Source organism: Esox lucius, chromosome 21 (genome assembly GCF_011004845.1).
Source record: "Esox lucius isolate fEsoLuc1 chromosome 21, fEsoLuc1.pri, whole genome shotgun sequence".
Classification (NCBI taxonomy): Eukaryota; Metazoa; Chordata; class Actinopteri; order Esociformes; family Esocidae; genus Esox; species Esox lucius.
Genome location: NC_047589.1, coordinates 23,842,015 through 23,864,478, shown reverse-complemented (window position 1 = coordinate 23,864,478; position 22,464 = coordinate 23,842,015). Strand labels below are relative to the sequence as shown.

General features: G+C 41.9%; 1 protein-coding gene across 5 annotated transcripts in view; it reads left to right on the top strand.

Moving 5' to 3' along the window:
- Positions 1-22,464, top strand: part of LOC105027313 (5'-AMP-activated protein kinase subunit gamma-2) — a 70,517-nt gene that overhangs the window by 30,906 nt on the left and 17,147 nt on the right. For all 5 annotated transcript variants that reach the window (XM_013139674.4, XM_013139677.4, XM_013139679.4 and 2 more), the window contains 3 exons: positions 11,409-11,626; positions 17,489-17,540; positions 21,214-21,323. In XM_013139674.4, the coding sequence (XP_012995128.3) occupies positions 11,409-11,626; positions 17,489-17,540; positions 21,214-21,323 (380 nt within the window). The remainder of the gene's footprint in view (positions 1-11,408; positions 11,627-17,488; positions 17,541-21,213; positions 21,324-22,464) is intronic.

Below are 22,464 nucleotides of genomic sequence, written 5' to 3'. Positions count from 1 at the left end.
TTGTCTAGAGAGCTGATTGTTGTCTGGTGAATGTTGCACTTTCAATCCATACTGAGCTTCCTAGTCTTTGCACAGAAAGGGAAAGGATGAACTCTTTACACAGAGAGTCCTTGCTCTGAGGTCAGAGAGATTAGATTGGAGAGATGTTTTATAGTGTAAAGACTAGAGATTATGTGATGGCTTCTGGGAAAGGGAATCTAAGAATAACAGTCAAATTTAGACCGGACAGACAGTTGCTATTTTAATCTCTTGGTGGTGTTCTGAGGATTTTTTTGAAGCACAATTAGAAGTGGAATTTAGGTCGACCACGAGGGCATGTTTACCTGGGGATTTTTAGGTATTGAGCAAAATACAGCATTTCTTACTTGATGAGTCCCACAAGTACCACTGTGTTTCAGTCCCTTCTGTTCCTGTAAAAGATGACCGCGGTGTGTGATTCAGTCTGGTACATGGACACTCTACACTTCTGCCTCGCTGTGGGGTTTGAGCTGTGTGGTGACACCTAAAGCGTCTATCAACTTGTCATTGTACCTCCAACCTTCCAGCCATCAGTGGATGCAGGAGGTAGCCTGCACTACTCACTAATCTCATTGTATAACACACACACACACACACACACACGACCACAACCACACTTTAGTCAGTTGCTCTTGGGTTCTGGGTGAGATGAATGATTGCAGTTGTTGTCTGGTGTCTGTACGTGGCACTATTGGCTGCCTTTTAGAATTTCAGTATATAGCTCAAAAGTCTCAAAACAGGAAGACCTACTTAGCACCTGTTGTGTGTATCATTTTGATCCGTTATGTTTTTATTGCAAACACTTGCATTCAAAGGACCGTGTAATCATCCAATGTCGCCGTTCGTCTGTTTATTATTTAAATTCTGAGTGGGAAGTAATAAAAATTACTAATCCAGAACAGGAAACGTTTTACAGAGATATTTGGGAAAATATAATCATTGGGAAAATACAAAACAGACATTTGTCTGAGTAAGGCATAAGGGGGTGTGGTACATGATTAATATGCTAGCGCTAAGGGTGTGATTGGCACCACGCAATACAGGGTCAACCCCCTTCGGTGCCTTATTGCTATTAGAAACCAGTTACCAATGTTATTTGTAGGGATTTGACAAATGGACCAGGGGAGTTTACTCTGGGTATAAAAAAAACAATGTAGAAATCACGTGCCTCGACACAATGTCAACACACTGACAAATTCATGCTGTAGGCTCTGTTTGGCGGGTTTTTAGGAGATACGTTATGGATAATCATTTGGTAATAGAAGTCAAAATGAAAGAACTAAATGTTATATGAGAAAGGCATGCTACGGCACCAAACGGGTAGGCTTTTTATTTAGCTAACAATTAGTTGGAACTGTAAAAAATATAAAGTAACATAAAAGCTGTGGTATTTTTAATTAGATGTAAAGATGTAATGACCCATTAAACGCCCACTCCCCAAGTAATTAGAAGAGTGATAGGAAATACCATATGGTGTGTAGCATTGAATCTTACAACAAAATTGTATATAGCAACTACAACACAGGATCGTACTACAGACTTATACAGTTTATGACTCCTGATACTGTAAGGAGTACTTCAGTACTCTATAGTAAATTGTAGTATAGTTTCATGTGGTGGTTTGTGTGTGCGACAGTGTACAGGGAACTGTCATGCTGTATAAAGTTCTGCTTTTGTTTACCAAGCGCAGCCCATGATGCAATGCATGCTGCGCCACCCCACTGACACATCTGAGTCTCTCGCCCCTGCATCTTGACAACTGTTGCAGATTGAAACTCCCCAAGTGCTCTCTCTCTCTCTGTCTCCCTCTTTCTCTCTCTGTCTCTCTCTCTCTTTCTCTCTCTCTCTTTCTCTCTCTCTCTTTCTCTCTCTCTCTTTCTCTCTCTCTCTTTCTCTCTCTCTCTTTCTCTCTCTCTCTTTCTCTCTCTCTTTCTCTCGGTATCTCTCTCTCTCTCTCTGTTTCTCTCTGTTTCTCTTTCTCTGTTTCTCCCTCTCTTTCTCTGTTTCTCTCTCACTCTGTTTCTCTGTTTCTCTCTCTTTTTGTTTCTCTGTTTCTCTCTCTCTCTGTTTCTCTCTCTCTCTCTATCTCGCACACTGTTGCCATGGTTTTGTCACACCATTACATCCCGTGGGCACAGTGAAGCCTGTGATCTTTGCGATCCAATTAAAGCTCGTTGGGATGTTTCTGGTTTGTTTTCAGAGTGACTGGTTTGTTTTGAATTTGTTGTTTTTAACATTCAAAAATGAGTTCAGTGTAGACAGATCGAAACCCTCAGACGAAGCAACCATGCTTTTCTGTCAGTTTTTCTTACTCCTTGGTCGAAACAACATATCACTCTAGTATGGCAGCACCGTCGCTTTATTTTGTCAGCTAGCTGTGATTGGCATCTGTATATGTTAGTCTAGTGGGTACTGGACAGAATCAGAATGAGTTACTGTAAGTTATATGCTGTAGTTACTAGTTAATGTTACAGTCCAAATGTAAAAATGGTCCTATGTTTTAGGACAAAACAGATATACTAAACAACAATTCCATGTTCTCCTGTACACCTGTCTCCTCCTGTACACCTGTCTCCTCCTGTACACCTGTCTCCTCCTGTCTCCTGTACACCTGTCTCCTCTTGTACACCTGTCTCCTCTTGTCTCCTCCTGTCTCCTGTACACCTGTCTCCTCTTGTACACCTGTCTCCTCGTGTCTCCTCCTGTCTCCTGTACACCTGTCTCCTCCTGTACACCTGTCTCCTCCGGTCTCCTGTACACCTGTCTCCTCCTGTAAACCTGTCTCCTCTTGTCTCCTCCTGTCTCCTGTACACCTGTCTCCTCCTGTAAACCTGTCTCCTCTTGTCTCCTCCTGTCTCCTGTACACCTGGCTCCTCCTGTAAACCTGTCTCCTCTTGTCTCCTCCTGTCTCCTGTACACCTGTCTCCTCCTGTAAACCTGTCTCCTCTTGTCTCCTCCTGTCTCCTGTACACCTGGCTCCTCCTGTAAACCTGTCTCCTCTTGTCTCCTCCTGTCTCCTGTACACCTGGCTCCTCCTGTAAACCTGTCTCCTCTTGTCTCCTGTACACCTGTAGTCCTGTCAACTGTTCTCCTGTGCATATGTCCCCATGTAGCCCTGTACCCCTGTAGCCCTGTCTCTTGTAGCCCTGTAGCCCTGTCTCTTGTAGCCTTGTAGCCCTGTACTCCTGTAGCCCTGTCTCTTGTAGCCCTGTAGCCCTGTACTCCTGTAGCCCTGTACTCCTGTAGCCCTGTCTCTTGTAGCCGTGTTCTCTTGTAGCCGTGTTCTCTTGTAGCCCTGTTCTCTTGTAGCCCTGTTCTCTTGTAGCCCTGTTCTCTTGTAGCTCTGTTCTCTTGTAGACCTGTACTCCTGTAGCCCTGTCTCTTGTAGCCCTGTAGCCCTGTTCTCTTGTAGCCCTGTTCTCTTGTAGCCCTGTACTCCTGTAGCCCTGTACTCCTGTAGCCCTGTAGCCCTGTTCTCCTGTAGCCCTGTTCTCCTGTAGCCCTGTTCTCCTGTAGCCCTGTTCTCTTGTAGCCCTGTTCTCTTGTAGCCCTGTTCTCTTGTAGCCCTGTACTCATGTAGCCCTGTTCTCTTGTAGCCCTGTACTCATGTAGCCCTGTTCTCTTGTAGCCCTGTTCTCTTGTAGCCCTGTAGCCCTGTTCTCTTGTAGCCCTGTAGCCCTGTCTCCCGTGCTCCTGTCTCCTTTACTCCTGTCTCCTTTACTCCTGTCTCCTTTACTCCTGTCTCCTTTACTCCTCTCTCCTTTACTCCTCTCTCCTTTACTCCTGTCTCCTTTACTCCTGTCTCCTTCCCAGTGATATTCCCCACAACACAAACATTACAGTGACAAGTGCTTCAGGTCAACTGTGCTTAATTCCTCATTTTCATCTCCTCATATGGCTCATGAGGTAACAGCAACATATCAAGTACCAGATAGAGACCAGATACATCATCATGTTCACTCATAAATAGCTCTTCTGCTAGCCAGTGGGTTCACAAAAATGCTACTTTTGGTATCACCAAGGTGATGAGTTTATCAGTTAGAGGCAAACTATGCCAAAAATGAGGGAAAGCCATGTTTTGGTAAGCATTAAAATCCCAACACATTATTAGAAAGAGGCAAAATCCATGGTAATGTGAAATATTTGATGGAAGCAAATACACTGGACAGGCTGTGGTTCCAGTCACACACAATGGTTGTGCTGAACCAGTAGGCCAAGTCGCTACGGTTCAAAGTGGTGGTCAGCGATGCAAGGAAGAAGGTTAAAACATCTGACATGGGGTCGAGCAGAGTTCTCAGATCCACTCACTGGGGAGAAGGCTTTCAGAATGGAAGAGAAAGAAAATAAGAAATGCTATCGGCCACACAGTTTTATTTTTGAAAGAGTGTGATGAGAGGAAAGGGAGTGGACAAGTCTATGCTAATTGGCAATGCAAAAGAGCTGTTGGGTGTGTATTTGTGTGTGGAGGGCATGGGACATTCCATTAAATCAAAGCAGACTTCTTGCCAAGCCTTATAATTCTGGTGGAACTCACAAATAACTAGTGGTCTGTTCAAGTGGGCATTTAAACATGCACTGTAAATTTTCTTTAAGATCTAGCACCACACATTTGTAATTGATTGGCATCCTTTTCAGGTTTAGAGCATTAAACAAAATTGTAATTAGTTCAATCAAACGTAATGGCGTTTCTTGTACTTGTTGATGTCTTTAGAAAAAATAAAGATTTGACTCTGGTCTACAATACATGCAATGAGAGTTATCCTCCTGTATTTGGAATATATCATATTTACCAAAAATGTATTTTAGTAAAAAAGCCTAATGGGACCAGTGTGTTGTTCACTATTGATTTTGTCTCCTTAGATTGTTTCCATTTAAACCTCTACCAATTATTTGTCACATAATTCATTTAATTTCACATAATTCAGAGAAGACAGTGGATTTGGCCTTTGGAGTAATCACATAATGCAGCAGTTAGCTAGCTAAAATGTGGGTAGACAAACATTCACATTGTGTTCTTGTGCTTGTCGGCATGTTAGAGTGCCTCTACTCAGGTGTCACAGTTTTTACTTGTCTAATTTTTTTCTCTGGTCCGTGGAAACATGCCGTGGATTCAGATGATCGCCATAATCACATTGCTTTGTAAATACTGAACGCCATTCAGTTTTCCCCATATGGACTGGCATATTTGGGTACAACTTTGTTTCCAAAAATATTGGGACACTGCATAAAATGTAAATAAAAACAGAATGCAGTGATGTGCAAATTATTTAAACCCTAGGTTCAATAGAAAATAGTACAAAAATAACATATAAAATGTTGAAACTGAGACATTTTATTGTTTCTTGAAAAATAATGCCCACTTTGAATCTGATGCCAGCAAGTTGGGACAGAGGCAACAAAATACTGGAAAAGTTGTGTAATGCTTAAAAACTAAACTTGGTGGAACATCACACAACTAATTAGGTCAATTGGCAACGGGTTAGTAACATAATTGGGTATTTAATTATCATTCCCGAGAGGATGGGTCTGTCAGAATTGAGTTTACCACTCTGTGAAAAACTGCGCAGGCAAATAGTGCTATCAATCAATCAATCAAATGTATTTATAAAGCCCTTTTTACAACAGCAGTTGTCACAAAGTGCTTTACAGAGACACCCGGCCTTAAACCCCAAGGAGCAAACAACAGTAGTGTTGGATTTTAGTGGCTAGGAAAAACTCCCTAAGAAGGCCGAATTTTAGGAAGAAACCTAGAGAGGACCCAGGCTCAGAGGGGTGACCAGTCCTCTTCTGGCTGTGCCGGGTGAGATATTAAGAGTCCAATTGGAATAATAAATACATTTCTCTGGGCTAAATCCAGAGTCTATTTGATTCTAGACTAGGTCAAAAGTATGACCAGATGGACAAGGACAGGGACAGCAACGGGCCCCCAAACCAGGTACTCCGCAGGTGTGGACCAGGACCTCATCTCCTCCTAAAATGTCAAACTGGAGGAGACTGAGAAAAGTTAGAAGTGCATTCCTCATATCCCCCAGCACAATAATATTAGACAATTTAAGCAAGCAAGCAAGTTTATTTATATAGCACTATTCAAACATAGAAACAATTCAATGTGCTTTACAATGAAAATAAAAATATAAAAATGCAATAGAATAAAAAGCTGTCAAATTGTAGAAATGTTCTAGCCCCCCTACAAGGGGACTCTCCACCCCAGTACCTCTATCCTTGCACTCCAGCGCTCAGATGAACCCGTCAGTCCCTTCGTGAGGTAATCTCTGCATCAATGTCTTATCCGACTCTCTCCAGGGGGACATTTATGCCATGTCTGTATATGCAATTTATAATCATCCTCAGTCAATTACAGTTCCCATAACTGTTTACTGAACCACCCCAGTATCTCAATCCTCACGCTCCAAGTGCTTGGATAAACTCGTCAGTCCTTTTGTGAGATAATACCCCACATCATTTTCTAAACAGCAGCAGAGTAACTTTCATTATCCGTCCTCAGCAGATTTTTACATTTACACAGAGGTTATTCCTCTGATAGCACCAGAATTTGCATTAAAGAAAAAATAATTTTACAATTAGTAAAACATAGAAAAATAGAATAAACAATAAAAACTAAATAAAAACAAAACTGAATAAAACATCATAATAATAAACTAAAAGCACCACTTTAAAATCAATTCTGTAACTGACTGGAGGCCAATGCAAAGATTAAGAACTGGAGTGATGTGCTCTGTTCTCTTGGTCCTGGTTAACATTCTAGCAGCAGCATTCTGAATTAGCTGCAGCTGTTTTACAGTCTTTTTCGGGAGTCGAGTTAGGAGGCCATCACAGTAGTCAACCCTACTAGAGATAAATGCATGGATGAGCTTCTCTTGGTCTTTTTGGGACACCAAGCCCTTGATTCTGGCTATATTTTTAAGATGATAATGCTGTTTTGGTGATCGCTTTAAATGTGAGGTCTATCAGAACACCAAGACTACGCACTTGGTCCCTGGTTTTTAGGGCCTGTGAATCCAGCTCATTACTAGTACTAGTTCTAGTATTTTTGTTGCCAAACACAATAATCTGTTTTATCTTGGTTTAATTGTAGACAATTTTGGTTCATCCAGGTATTTATGTGCTCTATACAGTGACACAGAGAGTCTATTGAGCTGTTGTCATACGGTTCGAGAGCCATATATATTTGAGTATCATCGGCATAGCTGTGGTAGTTAATGTTGTTGTTCTGTAGAATTTGGCCTAGAGGTAGCATATAGAGATTGAACAGAAGCGGTCCGAGAACTGATCCCTGGGCATCTCTGTCATAGCCACCCTATCAGATTCATGATAACCAATGGTGACAAAGTAACTCCAGTCATCTATATAAGATCTGAACCAATTAAGAATAACGTTTCTCAGCGTGAATATGCAAAGAGTTTGGGGATCTCATCATCTACGGTACATAGCATTTATTAAAAGATTCAGAGAATTCAGAGAAATCTCTTTATGCAAGGCTGAAAAGGCCCCATATTGGATAGCTTTGGTCTTTGGGCCCTCAGGTGGCATTGCATTAAAACAGACATGATTCTGTAGTGGACATCATTGCATGGGCTCAGGAACACTTCCGAAAACCATTGTGTGGGAACACTGTGTCGCGGCATCCACAAATGCAAGTTAAAACTCTACCATTCAAAGATTAAACTATAATAAACAAGATCCAGAAAACACTACTGCCTCCCCTGTGCCATGAGGTCATTTAAGATGGAATGAGGTGAAGTGGAAAACTGTCCTGTGGTTTGACAAATCAAAATTGGACATTTATTTTTGGGAATCATGGACGCTGCGTCCTCTGGTCTAATGAGGAGAGGGACCATCCAGCTTGTTATCAGCTCACAGTTCAAATATTATTCAGCATTATTGCACACCAATAATGCTGAATAATATATACAAGCTTTGAAGCAACATATGCTGCCATCCAGATTATGTCTTTTTCAGGGACAGCCTTGCTTATTTCAGCAAGACAATAACCACAAACAACCACATGTTTACAACAGTATGGCTCCGTAGTAAAAGAGTCCGGGTGCTAAACTGGCCTGTCTGCAGTCCAGACCTGTCACCCATTGAAAACATTTGGCACATTATATAACAAAAAATACAACAAAGGAGACCCCAAACTGTGGAGCAGCTGAAATCCTATATCAAGCAAGAATGGGAGAACATTTCACTTTAATAACTACAGCAATTGGTCTATTCAGTTTCCAAATGCTTACAGAGTATTGTTAAAAGATAAGGTTACGCAACACAGTGGTAAACATGCCCCTCTCCCAACTTTTTGAAAAGTGTTGCTGGCATCAAATTCAAAATGGGCATTTATTTTTCCAAAAACCATAACATTTCTCTTTTTCAACATTTGACTTGTTGTCTTTGTACTGTTTTCAATTAAATATAGGGATAAATGGTTTGCACATCATTGTATTCCATTATTTTTTGCATTTTACACAGCGTCTCAACCTTTTTGGAAACGGGGTTGTAAATTCAGTGTATTAAAACAGATGGTATTAAACCGGAATAGGTTTCATTCAAATGCGCTGCATCTTAATGTCTTTGTGTGTGTATGAATATGTGTGTGTATGTATATGTGTGTATGTGTGGTTGTGTGTAGGTGTGTGGTTGTGTAGGTGTGTGTGTGGTTGTGTGTGTGTATAGTTGTGGTTGTGTGTGTGTGTGTCTGTGTGTAGTTGTGTAAACAGTGTGATAGGTCAGAGAGCAGGAGAGGCTGTTGGGATGGAATGCAACAGAGGACTGGGTGTAGTGGACCTGTATCTCAGAATCTGACCTTGCTGGTGAAAACACAGTGCACCAACAAGCACTCTATCGGTAGTGGAGGGTGGAGAATCGGTGCTGGTGTCAAATAATCCCACGTGAATTTTCAAATTGGTAAGGCAGGTGTGTAAAAAACCTCCCCGCGGATGGTGAACTGCTTTCCGGGTGACACACAATGCATGGTGAGAACTGTTCTTCGGAGCAGTCTCAATACCTCAGTCCCTCTTTCGTCCCCTCCTGCCAAGCAGTGGTGCACAGCATTTACTGGTTTCAAAGGGCCTTTCTCTTGTTCCCCTTGCAGCTGTGTCTCGCAAAGACCCAGAGGATGAATGCCCTGTCGTAGGACAAAGTGATGTCAGGTCTGCTGTGTTAGTGTTTTCTAATGCTGTGCTGTTCACCAATGGAGTGTACATCTAATGTGTTCTCTATTGAACTCAAAAAGCTCCCTCAATTGATCTCTAGGGTTACAGTGGATTACATTTTTTCTGATAAAATGCTCATGGAATGCCTTAAGTGGTATGTAGATAATTATATTTACATTTATGTAATTTAGCAGATTATCTTATACAGAGCAACTTTACAACCCACGATCATTTGTCTTCATCTTCCATTTGGCTCATTCGTCTCCTCTCACCTGCCTGTATGAAACAAACCTGTGTTATAGCTACTAAATGTGTGCGATCCATATTGTATGTTCAGCAAGTCTATCTGGATGAGAGGATAAGCGCATGTTACTCAAATGTAAAATATAAAAATGACGTCTTTCTGCTAGGTTGGACAGGGAGGTATTTGACAATTCACTGCCTACCCAAACTCCCTGTTCAAAAGAGAAACTCTAAATCTTACTTACAGTTATATTACACTGGTATCTGAAGCAAGTCGGCACATTAAACCAGAGAATGGGAGGGAGGATGTTTACAGTACTTAGTCTCTTTGTTACACTGGCTTTGGTGTGTTTGTTTTGAAAATAAGTTTTAGTTTTGGGAATAGATGGAGGTTTAGTTTTCCAGTGAGCAAATCAATACCCATCTGCTCATCCTAACATGAATCAGAATCTACAAGTGGAGAACAGTGTGAAATGAGGCAGTGTTATTGTTTAGGGGACAGGTAGGCATGTTAGACTATCACATTGGTTCAACTTTGCCAAGCAAAACAATGTATTTGAAACAGGAACACAGTATTATACCCAGAATTGTCAGAAAGCGTTGACATTTTCCTTTATAAACCTTGGCCTGTAGAAGAAAGACCAGACCAGGGTAACGTTTGTATTTGAGAGAAAAGGAAATTGAGCATTGGTTTTCTGATGAGACCAGGTAAAAACCCTGCTTCTGTTTTTGGAGCGCACCCCCCCCCCCACCCCCCCCCAACCCCTTCCAAGGAAACTGCGGTCTAAAAAGTGACAGCTGCAGTGAAGCGTCAGGAAGAGATAAGAGGCATATAAAGCCTTTGCCGTCTGGGAAAGCACCACCACCTACTTCCTGTAACCTTCTTTGCTTTGTCTGATTACGTTGAAATAAAAATTCCTAATAGAAGTTCCTATGGTGTTGCAGTATTATATAACTTTTGGCTTTGTCTTTCAGTTGACTGTTTGACTTGTGTGTCCATTATTTATTTTTAATTCTCTTTCCCAAATACGTTTAAGTGCTTTGTCATTATAAATGACGGCAACATTTAATCTATCTGCAAAAGGTCCCTTTGAACACAATGTTTTTAAGGTGATCCTCCCCCAGCAATGCTACAGTGTTCAAATGCTTGCCACAGTGTTAAATGATCCTCTGGGTTTTTGTGGGGAATAACCTTTCAGCTATAGAACTCCATTAGTGCTGATGAGGAATTATATAATCTCCTCCGAGTCATCTGAATAACCTGCGTGCTGAATCTGACTGAATCAGTTGACTGGGTTCACTCAGTTGAACATAAAAAAATATTGGAATTATTTTAAGGTTTGGTGGTAGATTTGGAGAATCTGATTGAAATCACATGCACTTATTCCATGTCGGTCAAGCTCTGTGCACATTAAACCTAATAAAATGTTGGTCTCAGTGGAAAAACGCAGCAAATTGTAGTACTACAGATTCACTGTCTATCTGGAGCGCCATCTCATTGTAGCACTACAAGTTGATTCACTGTATTTCTGGAGCTCCATCTCATTGTAGCACTACAGATTGATTCCCTGTCTAACTGGAGCTCCATCTCATTGTAGCACTACAGATTGATTCCCTGTCTAACTGGAGCTCCATTTCATTGTAGCACTACAGATTGATTCCCTGTCTAACTGGAGCTCCATCTCATTGTAGCACTACAGATTGATTCCTTGTCTAACTGGAGCTCCATCTCATTGTAGCACTACAGGTTGATTCTCTGTCTATCTGATGCTTCGTCTCTTTCTTCTGCCTTGCTGAAAGATTAATCAGATACCACCCTATATGTGTCTCCTTGATTAATGGCAAACTAGATTTGTACCCCATTGCCCTCAGACATGGTTTTTGATTACATCTGAAAAATGCCCCAAGCCCTTTTCATTTTGAAAGTCTAATCCACCCCTTGTATATGTTGTGCGTTTCTTCTTCTTTTCTCCTTAGCTTCAGGTGTCTCCTCGCCTCCCTTGACTCCCCCGACGCAGGTTGCCAAGCAGCCTCCGGCGTTCCTGCTGGAGGCCTATCGGATTGAGCCAGAAAGGCCGGAGACACGGATGCGCTCCTACTCTTCTCCACCAGACACTGGGCAGCACTTACGCCTACCGTGCGCCAAACCAGCCACGACTCCTTCCGCCCCCATCGCTACCTCACGATCACGAACAGTGAGTATATAAACACTGCATCCCATTGAAGCGGGGTGCATCTGCGTGGCCTGAAGCAGGTTCCTTTTTGTTGACTGCACTGGTTGGACTGCGGTAAGGCGGCGGTTTTGGCTTTCACCTCACTTGTCGGATCAGTACGGCCGATAAGAGAGAAAGAGAGGAGCGGAGCCATTTTAGATTCAAAATGTGTTCAATTTTGAATCCAGTCATGGGCGTTGGCCCACTCTGGTTTTACATGGATCGGTGGTCTTCACCACAGCTGGAAACGTGAACATGATCATGTAGATCTATGCTGCCTTTTTTTTAAACAAAATTCCAGGGATTGTACAGTGGGTTACGTAACAAAAATGTTAAACTCTATCTGTGTGTGTGTGTGTCTGTGTGTGTGTACACACACTGATCAGCCATAACATTATGACCACTGACAGGTGAAGTGAATAACACTCATAATCTCATTATCATGGCACCTGTCAGTGGGTGGGATATATTAGGCAGCAAGTGAAAATTCTGTCTTCAAAGTTATGTGTTAGAAGCAGGGAAAATGGACAAGCATAAGGATCTGAGTGACTTTGACAAGGGCCAAATTGTGATGGATGGGTATGGGGCTGCGTAGCCGCAGACCAGTCAGGGTGCCCATGCTGACCCCTGTCCACTGCCGAAAGCGCCTAGAATTGGCACATGAGCATTAGAAATGGAATGAGGTGGCCTGGTCTGATGAATCACGTTTTATTTTACATCACGTGGATGGCCAGGTGTGTGTGTTGCTTACCTGGAGAACACATGGCACCAGGATGCACTATAGGAAGGAGGCAAGCCGGCAGAGGCAGTTTGATGCTTTGGGCAATGTTCTGCTGGGAAACCTTGGGTCCTGCCATTCATATGGATGTTACTTTGACATGTACCACCTACCTAAGCATTGTTGCAGACCATGTGCACCCTTTCATGGCAACAGTATTCCCTGATGGCATTGGCCTCTTTCAGAAGGATAATACAGCCTGCCACCAAGCAAAAATGGTTCAGGAATGGTTTGAGGAACACAACAACGAGTTCCAGGGTATTGACTTGGCCTCCAAATTCTCCAGATATCAATCCAATCGCGGAACCTACACAATTTTAGGCAGGGGGTCATAATGTTATGGCTGATCGGTGTGTAAATACAGCTCCGGAAAAAATTAAGAGACCACTGCACCTTTTTCTTTCCTTTTTGAGTGAAGAATAGAAGCGTTCAATTTACAGTGGTCTCTTAATTTTAACCCTTCTGTTCCTTTATTTAAAAAGTAGCCAAACAACTATGTGATAATAAATGGCTTCATATCATCACTATCCTTAAATAAAATGAAAAAAAAATTGCACGTGGTGCAATCAGTGCCTAACTTTCACAATTTCTGCCAGGGGATGCAAACTTATGAGCACAACTGTATGTATGTATGTATTTGTACAAAAGTAACATTCATATTGATGAAATTCTCCAAGAACTACAGTACAGTAAGCTGCTGGAATCTCTTCCCTTACGGTGCCTCCTGTCTGAGATTGAATTATGATAGCAAATACTTTTAAGCTTTATTTGCTTTGGAATTTGAAAACCTGTTAGCTTCTATATTATTCGAAAGGTGGGGAATTGTATTCAGAATGGTTAGGGCAGAAACCTATGGAACAGAAAGCAGGTTAGAAGCCTATGTATACTGTATTCAGTCAAGACCCAAAGTAAGGTGAAGACAGGTTCAGTACTGACCAGTAGGCATGATCTGATTTATGCTGCTGTCACCTAAATGCAGTGACTGGCTGCCTCCCACCCCGCTCTCTCTCTCTGTCTCTCACTGTCCCTCATTGTCTCTTTCTCTCTCTCTCTGCCTTTCTCTGGTTTTTACCGTTTGCCCCTTGAAGTCTGAGGCCAAAATAAACCATCTATGTGGCTGTTGTCCTCATCTCCTTGATGGGCCATCCCGGCAGGCTGATTTGTGTTTGTTTTTGGAGACCCACCATCACTCGTTAGAGGGCTATGATCTGAGTGTCACTGCTCTAGATTATCCTCTTGGTTTCTCTAAACACTGACATGTGTGCACACACAGTTGATTACTGACTGCACAGGGCCTGCAACGGTATCAAGGTAGTGTAACCAAATACTACAGGTGCATCATATCATTGTAGACACTATTCTAGACTGTGTAGATGTAGGGTGAAGTTTCTGTTTTGTTCAGTTAGTCTAAGCACTGGATTTGTGGACGTGACTTCATGCACCAATAGTTTCAGTTGGTTATTTACCTTGAATTAACTGGTTTGGTCCCTGTGGCTATCACAGAAATCCTCACAGTGGATTGTTGTATCACTGTCTCTGCCCAGTGATGACTGAGTGTTGGCTAGATGGCTAGATGAGAGTTTACTGTCTTTGCATGTACAAACCAATTTAAAATGTTTAATTGGAGGAAAATCTAGTTTTCCATTATTTCCTTGTTTTTTTGTGTTTTAACATTTGTTAAAATTTGCATAACAGAGAGATACAGTACGGTCATGTGAATAAGTAAGAAATTTGCCTTAGCTGGTGTTGCCTCTAACTGTGAAGAATTTTTGCCTACTCTTATTTACAGTACTGCTTCAACTGTTGTCATGTTCAAGGGCTTTCTTGCCCTATTATCTTTCTTTTTTTTTTAAGCCATTCGGTTGTAGCTTTGCTTTGGATCATTTTTCCTGTTGCAATGTCCATGTTTGCATACAGTTCAGTTTTAGACTGATGGCCTCAAAAATTATCAGGTACAATCATGAATTCATGGTTGACATAATAATGACAAGTTGGCCAGGTCCTGAGGAAACAAAGCAGCCCCACAGCATAATGTCACCACCTCCATGCTTCACAGGTTGCAATGAGGTTCTTTCATTCAAAGCTAGTGTTTTGTTTTTGCCAAACATAGTGCCTGGCAATGCAATAAAAAGACACCTCAATCATTGTCTCATCTGTCCTTAGCACATTGTTCCAGTAGTTTTAATCTTTACCTAGGTCTTGTCTGGCAAACGTCAATCATGCCTTTGTATTATTTTTTAAGAGGAGAGGCTTCTGTCATGACCTCCCATTTGGGCCAAGCTTGGGCAACATCTTTCTGATAGTTGACTTGTGCACTTAGTCACTGATTGTGGTAAGAGAGACCTGTAGATCCCATGATGCAATCCTGTTGTTCTTAAATACTCCTATGAGCATCATTCACTCAGTTGCACTCATGCTGAGTATAGATAGATGACCTGTCATTTGTAGATTGCCAGGTGTCTGGACGTTTCTCTGGTGTTTGATCTGTCGGACAGTGGAATTATGTACTTTGAATTGCTTGGACAGGGCTTTGTAACCCCTCCCAGACTCATGGGCATCAATAATCTTTCTTCTGAGGGTTTCAGATTGGTCTTTTGGACTTGGATATTATGGTAAAGACCAAACCAGACCACATTTTCATCTTTATGGAAGGTGGGCCCCTCACAATTTATTCACTAATCATTTTCTAATTATTTGCACCTATTTTGTTGCACCGGATTCTTATTTTAGCCATGTTATGCGATGGTTAAGATAGGAGTGTACTAACTTTTTCCACCTAAGGAAAATGTCATGTCTGTTTAATTGCAGAAATGGTTTCAAAGTAGATTTTTTGTGTGATTTGTTAAATTGGCTTATCTTTAAAAATGAATGTGGTTGGAATCTGTCCCCTTTCTGGGGATGCACATATTTTTTCACATGAGTGTATGTGCAAAACAAAACTGTTTTTTCTCTACAGATCTGTGTGGCTAGAAAACAGGACAGTCTGGCATGCAATCTTTTTGTTTTATTTAAATGTTTGTCTAAGGCAAGTACATGACATTATACCTAACACATATGAAACACTCACATCAGTTTGACACAACTGTTGACGTTTTGTAGAGGTGAATTTGTTCCACTGATGCAGCACTGCGCAGTTTGGTCTCTATTGAGTACTGGTAAAGTTGAACAAGTTTATTTAGCTCACCAGCGCTTCTCTTTGTGCGCCAGGCCTAATGACTCATCCCAGAGGAATTTGGTTATGATGGCCTAACCGACCCTAAATCCCACACCCAACCCAGATGTTTCAGACATTTCTGCACGCCATCATCCTCTGCCAAAACCCACCAGCCTAATGAGTAGCGACCAGTTATCTATTGTAGCATGTGTTTTTTCGGTTCAGTAGTCTTTGAGTAACACTTTCACTCTATATTGGTGGGTTCTATGGAGGTTGGTTAAGGTTTTTTGTTCATTTAAAAATAATTTCTAACAGGAACTGTCTGCACCAAGCTTGGGTTGTTTTTGGAAAAAATTGTTCCCATTTGGAGATAGTGAACATGTGATGCAATTTAGTAGAAACACAATGATCTTCTCTTTAAATTTATGCAAATAGTTCTGAATGTCTGTATGGTACATGGCGGCACAGAACAAAACAAATGTATGTATCTAGTGAGCACAGTTTTAATTCTTTTCTCAATACACACAATACAGCATTACGATGTCTTGTGGCGCATGGGCATGTCATGTAATGACACCTAATCACAAAAGCACATTGAAATATTTACATTGTAGTCATTGTCCTTGAGCACGAGTTATCCTTATGACTCTAGCAGCCATTTAATCTGTCCAATTTGCAGGGATAAAAACAGAAGATACATTACCAAGACTATTCATTTTAGATTGTAATTCAAGATTTTTGGAAGATGTGCAGGCGTTACTGACGTTAGTTAGAAGAAGCTTGTTTCACCATGAGTTGCCCAGACATGTAGGCTTTGTTTTGATTGGGTTTAACAGAAAGTAGATCTCTGTTGTTTTCTTTTCCATCACATGGACCCACGGACAGCCTAGTCATCATCATCATCGTGTCTTTCTGGTTTTGAACAAAGTACAAGAATAACATTAAAATACAGAAAATATCGAGTATTGATCAGCTTATTAAAAATAGAATGTACAAAACCAATGTACTTTTTAAGCCGATGCATATGCATTAAGACCAGGTATCATTCGCTGAAGTGTTGATTTTGATGATTGACAAGGAACATATATTGATTATTATTATTATTACGTACTGAGTAGCCTATCCAAATTAGCAGTCTATTGATTCCGATTGATAGCTTACGCTTGGACCTAAGGAATTTCCGAGTAGCCACTACCACCGAAACTAAGTAGGTTACTGAGCTTTATAACGAGAACCACCACCCCCAAGTACAAACGCTGAGCGGATTTAGACCATCCATATGTTTTAAATGCCAGCTCTGTGGGAAAATGCATTGAGCGCAAATCAAATGGGACAAACCAATCGTTCACTGCAAATGCTGCGATTGGAATATTCCACTTATACCCGAATAGGGGATTGGTACGTCATATTTTACGTGAAAACGTCGTTGGTAGTCTCGGACTCTGCGCGAAATAACGGAATGTAGCCTACCATACCTGGCTGCTTGATTATTACGAACATACTATGGCTACACTATTCTAACGAACATCCAACAAGAATAGGAACAACATAGGTTCATAAATATCACCAGAGCCTTCTCTGCATGAAACGTTTGGATTGTTTCTTGTTGGCACCGTGCAAGAGGGGAGTTTCTCATGCCCGGAGACTGTCAATTCAGCAGCAGTTGTGAAGGCTGCTTTGTAGCTAAGCTTTTTGTTACATTGTATCCACACTCCACCGTAGTACTGTAGTTGGCATCAGTTAATTTCCTACGACCTAGTATTTCACTCTATCACGGAGGCTAAAACTAAAACGTCAGTAGCCGACTGCGCCCTGGTCTGTAGTTGGCTGCCGGCGTTCACCGTGCGCGTTTAAAGAAGAAAGGGAACGAGAGGAGTCGGTCAATTGACTAAACTCTACATCTCGTCCACAGGTCCACGGTTTAACTGAAGGCATGCTGGAGAAACTTGATCTAGAAGATGAAGGTAAGCCTCTTTGTATATATACTAGGTTACTTTTTCTCTAATAGGTTTTTATAGTAGCCTTGGGTAGCCCAGTCATAACGGGACTATATGTCCAATTGGCCGTGGGATGATTCAATAAATCAACGCGCTAAACCTTGTTACTTTGTTAAACGTTAACAAATTAAATTGAGTAACTGTAACGTAGGCTAGTTATATAGTAATCATGCTGTATGTCCAAGAACAACCACATTAACACTTGGTGGATGCTTTGAATTACTTTGAATTACCTACATTCATATAGCTTATATCATGCCATCAACGCATTCATTGTCAAATACTTTTCGGGCCGCCCATCCCCCGGTTCAGTGCTAATGTTCTCTGCTGGGAGAACACTTGTCCGCTGTCATCCATGCTAACCTGTTGGTAGCCTCCTGTCAACCACATTGACGTTCCAGCTTGGCAAATGTCCCATATAGCGTTGCTGCAGCTACCCCATGGGTTGACAGTGTTATGTCAACGAATTTAGAATGCTAAATCACTATGTATACATTTTATTTAGTATATACACCAAATAGCATCAGAGCTGGCCAAATCAGAAATACAGTGAAGTGCTAAAGCTAGTACACTATAATGTTATACTGACGGGGCATTGGTTTTCTGCCTCCAGTAAGCAGGATTCTAATAGAGGTTTAGGCATTTTTTTTCTGTTTCTCTCCAATTTCAGGATATCCAATTTGTGATTAAAGCCCAGCTTCATCACAGCTACACCCATTTGACTCTTGACAGTTGATGCTGAAATATGTGTCCTCTGAAGCATGTCCATCCCCCAAAGCATATCAGAAGCATATCCATTCTGGTTCTCATTAAGCTGCTTGCTTATCCAGGACATCCATACCAAATTCACTATGCGCCGGTGGGAAAGCACTCTCCAGTCCCTGATTGTGCTCAAAGGTTCCCAAGCTGCCAAAAGGAGTCGCTAAAGCGGCAACTGTATTCTATTACAAACACTCCAAACCCCGGGAAGTGCTGGACAAAATTGCCCCATCCTGTGCACCGTACCCCTGTAAAAAAAAAGGTCACTTCGGAGTGGCCACGGTGAAATGCCCTTTCAATTAACCCCAATTGCTTACAGATCATAGCTGTAAATAGAAATGTGTTCAGAGCATACAAAACTGTTAAAATAACAGTGGGGAAAAATGTCAGTGGCGACGTGGGACTGACACACAAGTGTACGCCACCAAACATTCAGTAGCCTATTTGAGACTGCGGCTCCGAATCTAGAGCGGTTATGAAGCCTCCAGGATTGCAAACAAGGCCAGTTCCATATGTCTGCAGATGAAAGTTCTGCCACGCTGAACAAAAGCCATGGTCTTCATTTTCATGACACTCTCGCTGGTCGTCGCACAGGGTGCCCTGTACCGTGTTATCTGGGTAAGTCAGTGTGGAGGAGGGTTTTCCCCGGCTTCTATACTGTACTGCCAGTTGTCCTTCCGTGTCACGTCACATCTCGCGGCACAGGATGGCACACCGCCGCACAGTCAGTGGACATGCTGCTGGCTCCACAGAGCATGGTGCTGAATGGGATGTGTGTGTGCGTGTGTGTGTGTGTGTGTGTGTGTGTGCGCGCCAGGTTGGGGGTTGAATTGTCAGGTCTGAAAGCTATGCTATTCTCAGAAGTGCAGTCAAGTGGTTAGGTATCCCTGGATGGGTTGACATACAGGCCTGATATAATGTTACTATCCCTTCACTGTGTAAATCTACCACTCTTTACCAAAAAGCATTGAATTCTCAATAATGTATTCTTGTTATGTAATGTCCAGCCTAGAAGCAACTTAGATAATCAACTCTATAGGGTTTTACATAAGGGGATGAAATGACATCTGGGTGTTTACTAAATCTGTCTTGTAATATCGTATAACTTTCATTTAAACGGTTTGTGCGTGTCTAGACTGGTGATTGGCCAGCTTCTCCTCCTCAACAGTGTGACGTCCTGCTCTTCTATTATTTATGAAGCGGCCTGTTTAAGAAACATATTTGAGGTTGTGTCTTGGAAGTGTTCCTTCACAGATGTATGCTTTCATCATGTACCAGTATAGGATGAGTCAGCTATGCTTTATTAATGGACACTGGGGAAAGATAGTCCCCCCCCCCCCTTACCACTGGACCTGCCTTGGCCTCAGAAAATCCTTTCCAAGTTAGACTTTCATCGAGGCTCTTACTTAAAGCCACAATTATTACCCAATCCTCGTTCTGTGTCAGATAATAGGTCAACTACCGCTGGCTTCGTTCCACATTGGTAAAATGTGAATCATCAAGGCTCTTAACGACAACAAAAGGCTATTGTGAAGTGATTACATTTTTTAGAACAGCTGAGATTGGCTGCTTGCCAGAGTGACATGCCGGTGCCCCTTAACGAATCCAAATACTTCGATGCTCGGTGTGTTTTTACCGGGAAATTGTTTGGGCTTCTTGGTGCCGGTGGGATCGTAAGACAACGGCTTTGGGCAGCCGCCACCTTCCTTTGGTTGTGGGCTTATGGAAGTTTAGCTGACAAGTGTTGTGCCCTCCATGAAGTCTTTCTGTTTGACATCTACTATTTTGGGTTTTTCTAGAGAAGGCGGACTTGTTTATTATCTTGATAACAAAATACAATTCAATGTAAATGACCTAATTTCATCAGGTGCTCTTGTGTGTACAGGAGGGTTGTGTTTTAACCAAACTAATACGTTTTATTCATCGCAGATTTGTAGGGCTACGTTCTTCTGCTGCGTCACATAGCATGCCAGCAAGGTCTGAGTTTTTAGGGGATTGTTGTGTTCCAAATATCTACTACAAAGCAGATAGGTATTTCATTTTTGTGCCACTTAAAATTAAATCAATTTTAAGTGGCACAATGTCCATTTCTAAACAAATGGTCCACCACCCATTTTGAGCATGGACTGTTTGATATTAGCAAGGCAACATGGGGCGTCGGGCTGGGATGCCCAGGTCATGTCACGGACCTCAGCTGTGTCCACCTGCCATCAGAACTGCCGGTCAGTGGTTACACATTAACCCCACACATGGACACAGACATGGCGCTCCGACAGGACCAGACACTGGTGGGCTATAAGACTGCAGCATCGCTAGGCGTCACGGTCAGACTGTCTGGCGACATCCAGATGAAGCGGGCCAAATCGTCTAGACTCCTTGAGAGATTTGCGTGAGGAGAGGGTGAGCGGGGAGCACGGTTGTGCTTTCCAGCCACAGAACAAACGACTACTCTGTTGCCTAGACAGCTAAATGAAAGGCTGCTTAGTGTTACCGGATAGAATGGTGAGAATTATTATTAAAACCAGCCCTGGAGGGTATGATTTGGAATAGTCAGCGATTGAGAAACATTCTTATTTTGCTGAATATTAACAAGAAAATCCTTTTGGTAGAACTGATGGCATTAACCTGTCCCACAATGATGTGGGAGTTTAGTGAGATCATATTTTGGAAATCTATTAAATTGCCCCCAGCATCCTTGGAGATATTTTTCTCCATGTACCTTCTTGAAACACAATTGGGGACCTAGACATGCAATTATAGTATTTGGGATCACATTACTGGTTAAAGCACCATAATTTCTATTTTGTATGTATATATACTTTATTAATATTCAAAAGCAAGATCATAAAATAATGCTTTTCCATATGTGCTTTACTTTCAGCTGTTGAAGAATCAGAGAGTGATATATACATGCGCTTTATGAAGTCACACAAATGCTACGACATTGTTCCGACCAGCTCCAAGCTTGTGGTTTTTGACACAACCTTGCAAGTAAGTACTTTGTCTATGGAACATCTACTCTAAGAACATATCTGAAGCAGAATTCTGTCAGCTTTATAAACTTTGTTAATTTTACAGATGCCTCTTAAGCATTTAACGGTCTGTGACACAAACAGGAGCTGGACCTAGACTCATGTTATCTGCATTAGGGAGCCATCTTAAAATTCTCATTTGGTTTCTATCTCTTGAAGCTTGTTACCTTAGTGACAAGCCTTCCTCGTTCACCATTAACAGCCAAAAGTGCTTGTTGCCATTTTCCATGGTGCCTGTAGACAGAGTTCAGCCCATGGCAAAGTTCGAGGACCAACACTAATACAGAGTATCCTTTTAATAATTATTGAGTTGTAAGGGCTTTCCCATGCAATTTTCCTAGTATGAATGTCGTATTTACAAGTCTTCTAGATGATGTGAACCGGGCACTAATCCCTCCCACTGTCTTATCTTCAGAAGCAGTGTGGGAGATGTCTTTTTTTATTTTTTTGCAATGTTGTGACTCGATCGGCCTCTACAGTTAAAAAGCTTCCTCCTTTTAATCCAGGGAATTGTTATCTCTAACCCCCCCCCCATGTCTCTTGGGAGTCTCATCTCAGCATGGTTGGAAACACCCAACACTGCTGTCACACAAAGATGTCAGTCTACACCTGACTAAAACCACAGAAAAAGTAGCAATAAGAGGGTTCGAAGTCCCACTACATTTAACACTTGAGGCGTCACAAGCTAAATGAAAATTGCCATTGCTAGGGCACTGTGAATTGGATCTTTTTTATAAGATTTTTGCACAATATTCCATAGAACAACACTCACTGGCCCTTTTTATTATGTGCACTTGCTAGTTTATGCAAATAGCCAAGCAGCAAATCATGTGTGTGCAACTCAATCTAAAGCATGCAGACATGGCCATGAGGTTTAGTTGTTGTTCGATCAAACAGTGGGTAAGAAGCATTTCTCAAACCCCGGTCTGTCGGAGCATGCCTGCTGGTTTGTGGCGAATCCCTCGTGAAAAAGTCCCATCGATGCTTTGAAGCGTATTTACATGTCTGGTATTTAGGGGTTGGCACATACAGAGTGCTCCCCATTTCACCCCTACAGATTGGACTTCAGCTTTTGAACCTTTTGTGCAATCAGCTATTAT